This window comes from Neophocaena asiaeorientalis, unplaced genomic scaffold (genome assembly GCF_003031525.2).
Source record: "Neophocaena asiaeorientalis asiaeorientalis breed wild unplaced genomic scaffold, Neophocaena_asiaeorientalis_V1.1 scaffold114, whole genome shotgun sequence".
NCBI classification, from domain to species: Eukaryota; Metazoa; Chordata; class Mammalia; order Artiodactyla; family Phocoenidae; genus Neophocaena; species Neophocaena asiaeorientalis.
The window spans coordinates 9,101,161-9,112,714 of NW_020173116.1; the positions used below are offsets into that span (position 1 = coordinate 9,101,161).

Consider the following 11,554-nt stretch of genomic DNA (forward strand, 5'->3'; position numbering starts at 1 on the left):
ATGTTTATTTTTTTATTGGACTAATTTCTGGTCTAGTTTTTCCTTCCTTCCTCCTACTTTCTTCAGGTTTACTTTGCTATCTTTTTAAACTTCTTGAGATGAATACTTGGCTAATCAATTTTTAGGCTTTCTGTTTTTATAATGCACGCATTTAAGGCAATGCATTTCCTTCTAAATCTGTTTTGGCTGCATCTACATGTTTTTTCTTCTTTTTAAAAATATTTGTTTCTTTATTTGTTTGGCTGTACCAGGACTTAGTTGTGGCACACTGGATCTTCCTTGCACCACGCGGGCTCTTTTAGTTGCAGCACACTGGGCTCCTAGTTGTGGCATGCGGGATCTTTTTTATTTTTTTTAGTTGCGGCTATCAGAATTCTAAGTTGCCGCATGCATTGGGGGATCTAGTTCCTTGACCACGGATCGAACCCAGGCCCCCTGCATTGGGAGTGTGGAGTCTTAACCACTGGACCCCCAGGGAAGTCCCTGTATCTACATGCTTTGATATATAGTTTCCTTACTATTTGCTTGAAAATATTTTCTAATTTTCATTATAATACCTTTTTGGACCTATAGGTTATTTAGAAAAGTATGTCAATATCCAAGCACTTGGGGATTTTCTTATTATCTTTGTTATTGAGCTCTAGCTTAATTGCGCTGTGGCCAGAGAACATACCCTGCATGATTTGAATCCGTTCACATTTGTTGAGACTTGCTTTATGGCTCACCATGTATTTGTAAATGTTCCTAGAGCACTTGAAATAATGTATTTTCTTCAATGTTCTATATACATCGATTAGGATAGGCCTTTTTCTTTTTAATTGTGTTGTCCAAGTACTTTGTCTTTAATTTTTAATACATTTGTCCTATCAATTAGGTGTATTAAAAATAACCCACTCTGATTGTAGATTTATCGTTATTTAACTGTCAATTTCTACTCCATAAAGTTTGACATTATGTTGATAAATGCCATAGAAAGGTAAAATTAATATCTTCCTGGGGAAGTGAACCTATTGTGAAATGACCTTTATTTTTAGTAACACTTTTTGCCTTAAATTTTATTTTGATTGCTATTGATACAGCTATGCCAGCTTCCCCTGGCCCAGTGTTGCAAGGTTCATTTTTTTCTATCCCTTTTACCTTCAACTTTTCTGAATCCTTATATTTAAGAGATATAGAGTTTTAGAAAGCCAATTTGAGCTTTAAACTTCTAACTGGAACAATTAATGTAACTAGCTACTGACACTTATTCTAATTACTGATATGTTAATAAAAACAAGTCTACCATCTCTGTGGTTTTTCTTAATCTCCTTTCTTGCTGTCTGCCGGACTAACTGACTTTAAAAAATTATTCCATATCTTCCCACTTCTAGTTTGTAAACTTTACCTTTTACCTCTGTTCTTTCACGGGTTACCCTAGAAATTATACCCCACATTCTATTAAGGGACAAAATAAGCAAGTTAGAATACTTCAATCCTATGTTTATGCCCTATTGTTTTCATTCTGATCTTTAAAAACCCAAAAGATGTTATTCCATGTTCATTTAGATGTGTTTGCTTGTTTCTCATTTTCTTTGCTTATCATTCCTTCCTGTGTCCAAATCCTCCATCAAGGATGATTTTCCTTCCACCTGAAGGGAGATTCCTTTAGAATCTGAGGGTCTCCTGGTGACAAACTCAGTTTTTGTTTATCTGAAAATGCCCTTATTTCTCCTTCATTCCTAAAATATCGTATTCGTAGGTTTAACATTCTAGGTTGGCAGTTATTTTTTCTAAGTTATGCTTTCAGTAATATTAAGACATTATTTCACTGTTTTGTGGCTTCTGTCGTGTGGTCAGGAAGTCAGTTTTTTGTTCCTTCGAAGGTAATCTTTTTTCCTCAGACTAATTTTAAGATTTTTTCATTTTTGTCTTTGGTTTTCTACATTTTCATTCGATGTGGATTTCCTTTTATTTATCCTTTTTGGGATCATTCAGTTTCTTAAATCTGTGGACTGGGGAGTCTTTTGTGGTTTTTTTTTTTAAGTCAATTCCAGAAAATTCTCAGCTATTCTCTCCTCTCCTGAGACTGTGCTCAAATGTATGTTACACCCTTTCACTTATCTCTATGCTTCTTGTTCTCTTTCTGTATTTTCCTTCTTTTTACCCCTCTGTGATACATTCTGTATACTTTCTTGTGCTCTCTCTCTCGAGCTGATATAATCTGCAATTAAACACATCCACTTAATTTTTAATTTTAATAGTTTTACTTATTTCTAAAAAATCCACTTGATTGTTTTTCAAATCTGGTACCTCATTTAAAAGTTGTTTTAAAAATTACATCAGTAAAATTGACTCTTTTTGGTGTATACAGAGTTGAATAATCACCACCAAAATCAAGATACATCATCACTGTGCTGTCTTTTGTAGTCAAACCCTTCCCCTACCTTTAACCCCTGGAGAGCACTGATATCTTCTCTGTTCTTATAGTTTTGCCTTTTCCAGAATGTCATATAGAGTGATTCAGACAACATGTATCCTTTTGATTCTGGCTTTTCTTCACTTACCACCATGCATTAGAGATTCGTCCATGTTGTTACCTCAATCAATAGCTTGTTCCTTATTATTGCTGAGTACTGTTCCATCGTATAGATATAAACAAAGTGGTAAACAAAATGAAAATTGTTATAGGTTTTTGTGTAAACATAAGGTTTCACTTCTCTTAGGTAAATACCTAGGAGTGGGATTGGTGGCTCATAGACTAAGTGTGTATTTAATTTTATTAGAAACTGCTAAAATACTTTCCAAAGTGGCTGTACCGTTTGCATTTTCATCAGCAATATATGAGAGTTCCAGTTGCTCTGCATTCTCACCAGCATTTGTTTGTTTTTGTTTTGCCATTCTAATAGGTGTATAGCGGTATCTCGGTGTAGTTTTAATTTGCATTAACTAATGACTATTGGTGTTGAGCACGTTTTCATGTGCTTTTTTGCCATCTGTGTATCTTCTTAAGTAAAACATCTTTAAAAACCTTTTGCCTATTTTTAATTGGGTTGTTAGTTTTCTTACTGTCGAATTTTGAGTGTTCTTGTCAAATGGCATTTGCAAATATTTTCTCCCAGTCTGTGATTTGACTTTTCATTTTCTTAACAGTGTCTCTTACAGAGCAAAAGTTTTAAATTTTGATAAAGTCCAATTTATCGACTTTTTGTTTTAGGGACTGAGTTGTCATATCTATGAAATCTAATCCTTGGTCGTAAATATTTTCTCCTATATTTTCTTTTAAAGCGTTTATAGTATTACATTTATGACTACGATATATTTTAAATTAATTTTTGTATACTCATTTGAGTTCAAATAAACTTTGAACTCTCAAAGTTCATTTTTTTTACATATGAATGTCCAATTGCTTTAGCACCATTTGTTGAAAAGACAATTACCAGCGCATCTACTGAAATGTGACAGAGGAAAAGTAGTCCTAATATGGAATAATAAGGAAAATCTATCTGTAATATATGAAATAAAGTCTCTAATGAAATGAGTATCTGAAGCTAAGAGATAAGCGCTAGGATTTAATATTATTGGAAGCTGTTCCTCTGAACTACCTCAAAGACAATCACTACTAGCACTTTGACTTAAAACAAGAGATAGAGACGGAGAACTCTGTCACCAAAATAAGGTGAGTAAAAATGGCTGATACGGGAAAAGGCACATGTGGGGAGATGAACGTTTCCTAATGTCAGTTTTACAACTCTATAAAGACATACAGAGCAATCTATGGATAACAGTAAACCAATCGCATAACTGGGTAACTCTTGGAATGCGTTATGAGGTGATGATTGATACGCTTGGAATTTAGCTCAGTAGAAAGTGCAGTAAAGGTCTCCTGAAGGAGGATAAAAGCCATAAAAGAGGACTCAAAGGCTCTCTCTTGATATCATTATTTCTTCTGGATGATTAGACCATCCAGTACTCTGCCCGACGTCCCGCTGAAACTTTTGGATGTTCCTGGATGATAAATGATTCCATTGCGTCTCACTTCCTCTGCTTTCGAGTCAACCAAACTCTGGGACATGTTCACCTCCAGGAAGGAGGAAAATGAGTAATGCACCCCCACCCCGGCTGCCGTGTCTGACAGAGAAGCCAAGGAGCACTGCCCCCGGGTGGCCGCCAACAGTCTGGACGTGCTCTCCAGCCACATGTGTCTGAACACACTGTGAATTGAACCCACACTCCGCGTAGAGAACCTAAAGCCCTGGCTCTAGCAGCCCCTCTCTCAGCCCTACAACGCAACAAGGGCTCCGCCCAGCACAGGGGAAGTAAGGGCCTTACCTGTGCCGTCCTCCCCAAGGCCTTCCGCGGCCTCCCGAAGCTTAATGTCCATCACCCTCGTGGAAATCATGTCCAGCTCGCTAAAATCAGATAGAAAGTCATGTTAGAGGAGCAAGTCTAACAGAAGTTATCAGTGACTGAAATGGTGGTGACTGCCTTTTGCCCACGTCCCTGGCAAAGACAGATTCCAGGTCAGCAGAGGCCAAAAACATGTCCAAGACTAGTAACCACATCAGCATTTATCTAATCACCGACCAGAGCCATTTAATGGAAAACTGGAAAATGCTTCACCGATTTACACAATGCAGATTTCATTCTTTTCTTTGAAAAAAAAATTTTTCAGAAATTAGGTTTTTCTCTTGTTCACTGTAGAAAGATTGGAAGATAGAATGAAAATCACCCATTATCCCACCAACCAAGAATGACTAACTATGGAACGTTTTAATGTATTTCCTTCCAATATCTTTTAGGCAAATATTTATGTGCACAAAAGCACACATGCACTAAATTATTAGTAAGACTGAGTTCCTGATTTTCTTATCCCACATCAGTAAAATTCTTGATGTTATTGTAATGGCTACATAATGTTTTGATATTATGCTGTACCATCACTTATTTATATTGTTTCTTTTTTGAACTTTTTATGAAAAATTTCAAACAGATATAAAAGTACAGAGAATGTAAAATGAATTTAAAACATGGGGACTCTTGTTCATTTTTACCCCTTCTCCACTCCCCGCTAACTAGGTGATTTCAAAGCGAATCATTCCACATACCAGCATCATTTCATCCATAGGGACTTGCCTTCTCCCCAGATTAAAAATTTCTGACTCTTCATGGAAATCAAATCAATGATTACTGGTCAATATTCCTGCTACAGAGTATTGAGCTGTGTCCCTGCTTTCCACAACTGACTTTTAAACAGCACATTCTATCCCATACAGACTAACTCCTCATTTACTCGGAAAGCTATTCCTTATTGGCAATTACTATGAATTCTCGTACTTTAAAAGGGAGCTAAAATATTTAATTAACCAATTAACATTTACCACTTGCACACAGTATATAATGGGAAAATTTTTTTTAATATTTAACAGAGGAAAGAAGATGCAGGTCTTTGCTAGAGCTGGGTCTAATATTTAGGTCTCCTTTAATATTAATGTCAAACTGCCCCATCCCTGACCAGCCAATTCCTTAAAAGGGGAACAAACCTTCATTAGCCTTGCTTCTTGATTTTGATATAATTTGGCTTTACAAAAATGTTGGATCAACAGAATGAAGGAGAAAAACACCACACACACAAATCATCTCAACTGATGCAGAAAAACCATCTGACAAAATTCAACACCCTTTTGTGATTAAAAAAAAAAAAAGCGCTCAAAAAACTAGAAATAGAGAAAGACTACCTCAGCATAATAAAGGCCATATATAAAAAGTCCACAGCTAACATCATACCCAACACTGAAAAACCGGAAATTTTTCCTCTAAGATCAGGAACAAGACACTCTCACCACATCTATTCAACATAGCACTGAAGTCCTAGCCAGAGCACACAGGCAAGGAAAATAAATAAAGGGCATCTAAGTTGAAAAGGAGGAAGTAAAATGATCTCTGTTCACATGTGACACGATCTCACATGTAGAAACTCCTAAAGATCCCTGCCACACCGCACACACACAGAACTGTTAGAACAAAATGAACGCACACACATCAGCTGTTTCTATAAACTAACAGTGAACAATCCCAAAAGGAAATTAAGAAAATAATTCCATTTACAATAGCATCAAAAAGAATAAAGCACTAAGGAATAAATTTAACCAAAGAGACAAAAGACTTAGATCCTGAAAACTAGAAAATGTTGATGAAAGTTTGAAAATAGTGCCAATAAATGGAAAGACATCCCACGTTCATAGACGGAAAGACTTATTATTTTTATGATGTCCATACTACCCGAAGCAATCTACAGATTTAATGCAATCTTTATCAAAATCCCTGAGCCCATAGTATCCTGCTGCCTGATGTGACTATAGGGGATGGGGCGGCTACCAGAGGATTTGAAGGACGAGGCAGTAGAGAAGGAGCAATGCAAGGAGCAAGGAGAGTAAAAGTGGTCAGATTTGGTTAAGAGTCACCAACTACTACCCTGGATACCATCTTCCATGGTTGCCGCTGAGCTAGAAAGTACAAGTGCTTGAGGTTTCTATCGCTTGAATTTGGAGTTAACAGCTGCAATTACTTATCAAGCTTGCAGCATATCATCTGATTGCCTCATTTAATCTCCAAGAACTCTTAAGTACTCCCATTTTGGAAATGAGAACACGTTATTATGTATCAGGTAAGTTTATTAACTGGCCCCAAGTAGTGAGGCAGAGACACCAACCTATATACCCATATTGACTGTATATGCAGGGTGGGCGGGCACTTACGAGGCCTGGGGATACAGCGATGGATGAGACCGACTTGGTCCCTGCCTCTTGCACGTGCTGACCCAGTGCAGTGGAGCACCCTGAGCTGTCCCCAGAGGGGCTTAAGGGAAGCTGGGAAATCCAAAGGACACCAATCTCCGGCGGAAATGGCTCTGCCTGCCAAGCAGCGCCTGTCCAGCATCAGGCCAGGCTCAGAGGCTGAAGGAGCCCCAGGAGACCATCCATTGGGTCTGACAGGGCATCTTAGTCAGCAGGGGGTGGGGGTGGGTTGAGGCTGCCATGATTTATCAGCTAACACTCCTAAGAAACCATGAGGTTACCTTCAAAATGTCCACTTCTGCACATTTTACAAAATGTTCCTTGCCAGGAAGTGCTGAGAACACGCAAGTGTATGTGAGCGTGTGCCCAAGCCTCGGAGGTGGGTGTACAGGAGGAGGGCGCCCAACCCACTGAGTGTGGAGTAGACCCAGGAGCTCAGAAACGCTTCTCCCTGGATTGAACAATGTGGCTGTCACAAAGCCCTGTGCACAGGGCGGAGGGCTCAGGAGCAGGTGGGAGGGTGAGCGGGAGACCCGAGACGATGGCCCGGTCCTCACCTCGCTGGAAGGTACGTTCTCGGCGGGGGCCCAGGTGCAGAAAGCAGCACCAGAGGCCGAGGCTGCTGATGAACTCACGCTCAGAGGCAAAAGTCACCCCCTAGACCAAGGGACGACAAGTCAGCCTCACCCCACGTGGGAGGTTTGAAAACCTGCTCACGTTTGAGGTTCCAAACAGCTTCTTACTCGTATGATGCGGAGGAAACGGGAAAGACTTGGAAGTGAGGCAGCGCTGGAGCTGAAGCCGCATCCCACCACGTACCAGGGCGGAGCCTCTGTTTCCTCGTTTACAAAATGGGGGCAGTAACACTTTATCCAAATGGGACTGAGAACACAGCACATACAAGCACCCGCTGAGAAGAGCTGTCGGTTTCTGCATCTCGTTTCTCACCATGGGCTCACGCCTCTGCACGACTGCAGACAAGAACACACATCACCGGCACGCCCTAGGGACTGGCCATGCTGTCTCATGTAGGCACAGTCTCCTTGGGCAAACGGCTCGCTTTGGAGCCACCAGTATCAAAGATGAAGACACCTGGGCTCCTAGATGACCCCTGATCTTCGCAAGGCTCCACAGCCCGACGGACCATGGATGAAACCGCTGCCAAGGAACTGATAAAAATATATTCCGGGCCATGGAGGAACGCCCTCCACCTGGGACTGCGGGGTGCGCGGATGGAGGACCGTCCCCTTCACTCGAATGCTCCAGGTGCAAACACGCCGCAGCTGTTACAAGGGAACGTCTTCTCTGTTGAGCCCAATAACTTGCCCTGCTGAATACATGTTCCCCAACCCGAGCAAAATTGAAGGAAAAGCCAGAAGGAGAACCATAATTAGGAAGGCGATGTGGCAAATAACCAGTATCTCCCAGCACCCCTTCTGCTTCTCGCTGTAACTCAAAGTTCAAGTCAAGTGGCCCCAATGTCCCCTCAACCAGCTTCTGCCCTCCACCATCCCACCCTGTTGCTCTGACAGCTCAAGTCCAAGTACAGGAAAACTGGTTCTTTAAACCTGGACCTGAGGGGGCCTCTTCAGGGGTTCTAATTAACTCAAAAGGGTGCCGAGCCTCCAGACCCCTCTGCACAGCACTCATCAGTGTGCATCTGGGCGCCTACAGGATCCAGGGGAGTTCTGGATCCAAAGAAGGATCCTCGTGAGGGCTGCCCCACTGCCTCTCTCTGAACCCTAACTCCCCAGAGGCTTCTCCCCAGCTTCCAGCAGAATTCCATCATTAGTTGCAGCTTATACTGAAAAATTCTACAGAAGTGTATTCACGTGAAGAATGAGAACAGATTTTAATATGGTGTTTTAAAGGTACCCATCCATTACACTTATTTACACAGTGCAAAGCAAAAGATCTGTATCCTGATTACATACCTCTGAGCCCATAATTGTATACAAAAACCTTAGTGTCCACCCCTACAGACCCACTCCCTCCACACCACCGTCCAGGCCCTGTTTGCATCTCTGTGGTATTCTGTCTCAGCCTCTGTACCTGTCTTCACAATGCTCACCACAGCTGTCAACAGCAACTTGTTTGTTAGGTGTCTGCCGACCACTCCCCTCACTTCCAAGGCTGTGAGCTTCTATGCCTGTCACATCCAGTACTCTCTTACCAGCAGTAAACAATCCAAAACTGAAGTTAATAAAACAATTCCAGGGCTTCCCTGGTGGCACAGTGGTTGAGAGTCTGCCTGCCGATGCAGGGGACGTGGGTTCGTGCCCCAGTCCGGGAAGATCCCACATGCCGCTCGAGCCATGGCCACTGAGCCTGCACGTCCGGAGCCTGTGCTCCGCAACGGGAGAGGCCACAACAGTGAGAGGCCCGTGTACCGCAAAAAAAAAAAGAATGCATGGTACTGGCACAGAGATAGACATACAGATTAACAGAATTCAGGGTCCAGAAATAAAATATATTCATGGCCAAAAGATTTTCAACATGGGTGCCAAGACACTTCAGTGTGGGAAGAATCAGTTGCTGGAACAACTGGACATTCACATCCAAAACATAATTTGTACTCCTACCTCACACTACACATAAAAATTACCTCACAGTGGATCATAGACTTAAATGTAAGCGCTAAACCTAGAAAACTCTTGGAAGAAAACACTAGAATAGATTTGTGATCTTGGGTTAGGCAACGATTACTCAGATACAACACCAAAAGGGAAGACAGATAAGCTGGACTTTATCAAATGTATAAACTTTTTGTTTCAAACCTATCTATCAAGAAAGTGTAAAGGCAGCTCACAGACTGGGAAAAATATTTGCAAATCATGTATCATATAGGGATTTGTACCCAGAATCTATAAATAATTCTTATAACTCAATAATAAAAGACATCCATTTTAAAATAGAGGAAGGATTTAAACAGATACTTGTACAAGAAAGGTAAACAAATGTCCAATAAGCATATGAGAAGATGTTCAACATAATTAGTCATCAGGGAACTGCAAATCCAAACCAAAGTGAGATACTACTTCACACTCACTAGAATGGCTCTAATCAGAGAGATAGACAGTCACAAGTGTTTGCAAGGACATGGAGCAATTGGAACCCTAATTCATTGCTGATGGAAATGCAAAATGTTATAGCCACTTTGGAAAACAGTTCCTAAAAAAAACCCCACAAAACATAAAGATACCATACAGTCTGACAGTTCCATTCCTAGGTATTTACCCTAGAGAAATAAACACATATGTCCATGGAAGATTCTAGGGAAACAGTGGAGTAGGCGGCACCAGGAATCTGTCTCCCACTTAGAAAACAACCACACTGGCAGAATCTGCTTAAGGTAACTATTTTGGAGTCCATTTAAGGCTTGCAACTTCCCCTGGGAAGGTTGGTATGCAAATTGCAGTTAATTTCAGTCAATTTCAGCTCTTAGCTCAATAACATCTACTCACCCCCACTCCCTACCCCGCTGCCAGGCAGCCATGAATCTGTTCCTGGAGCAGCTTGCACACAGCTTGAAGGAACCATGGTGGGCAAAAAGGACGCTGCTCTCCAAGTACTGGGGATCTGTGCTGTGATTAATGCTTATGACGACAGAGTTGCAGACAAAGAGATGGGCCGCCACTATTGCTTCACCTCCCCCTACTGTTGCAAGCCCCTCCCCTTCTAGCTGCACTAACTTTCAGCAGCTTTAAAGGCCTGGGCTGGTGCTCCATTTCTCCTCCCCCACTTCAGTTTTCTCTCTTCCCCTTTTGGGAGCCAGACATTAAGTACTGGGGCATTCAAAAGCAAACTGTATATATGGGGCAAATGAGAAAGTTACTGTATATGCCCAGGGAAAGGCACAGGCTTAGAAAAGATCTGAGAAGACCTTAAGATTACAGTTTAGGCGGATCCTTGGCACAAAAATAAAGCCCAGCAAACCCAGAGGAAGGGGGAGAATCCGATTTCCAGGGTTACCACGTTATTAGATTCAAATGTCCAGTTTTGAATCTGAAAAAGATCTGGTGGCAAATCTACTAGACAAAGACTTTAAAACAACTCTCTTAAAGATGCTCAAAGAACTAAAGACGCAGAGAAAATGAAGAAAATAATGTATGAACAAAATGGAAATATCAATAAAAAGATAGAAAACCTTAAAAGGAAGCAAAAAAAAATCTGGAGCTAAAAATAATAATAATAAATGAAAGATTCACTAGAGGGTTTCAAAGGCAGATTTCAGCCGGTAGAAGAAAAAATCAGAAAACTTGAAGACAGGACATGGATAAAGTGAACAGAGCATAAGGGACCTGTAAGACAACATCAATTGGATCAAAATACACATTGTAGGAGTCCCAGAAGGAGGAGGGGGGAGAAAGAGGGGCAGAGAGAATATCTGAAAAATTAATGGCCCCAAACTTCCCAAATTTGATGAAAGACACGAACGTAAACATCTAAGGAGCTCAATGAATTGAGATAACGTTATAATCAAACTGTTGAAAGCCAAAGATAAAGAATCTCGCAAGCAGCAAGAGAGAAGCAAATCATCACACACAAGGAATCCTCAATAAGATTATCAGCAGGGGGCTTCCCTGGTGGCGCAGTGGTTGAGAGTCCGCCTGCCGATGCAGGGGACACGGGTTTGTGCCCCAGTCCGGGAAGATCCCACGTGCCGCGGAGCGGCTGGGCCCGTGAGCCATGGCCACTGAGCCTGCACGTCCGGAGCCTGTGCTCCGCAACGGGAGAGGCCACAACAGTGAGAGGCCTGCAAACCGAAAAAAAAAAAAAAA

The 11,554-nt window shown here is 41.4% G+C and overlaps 1 protein-coding gene across 1 annotated transcript in view; it reads right to left on the bottom strand.

The window, feature by feature from the left end:
* The window catches only part of CRACDL (CRACD like), a 98,509-nt gene that overhangs the window by 41,023 nt on the left and 45,932 nt on the right, over positions 1 to 11,554 (bottom strand). The window contains 1 exon segment of the mRNA XM_024743935.1: positions 4,309 to 4,388. Within this exon segment, the coding sequence (XP_024599703.1) occupies positions 4,309 to 4,378 (70 nt within the window). The 5' untranslated portion in view covers positions 4,379 to 4,388.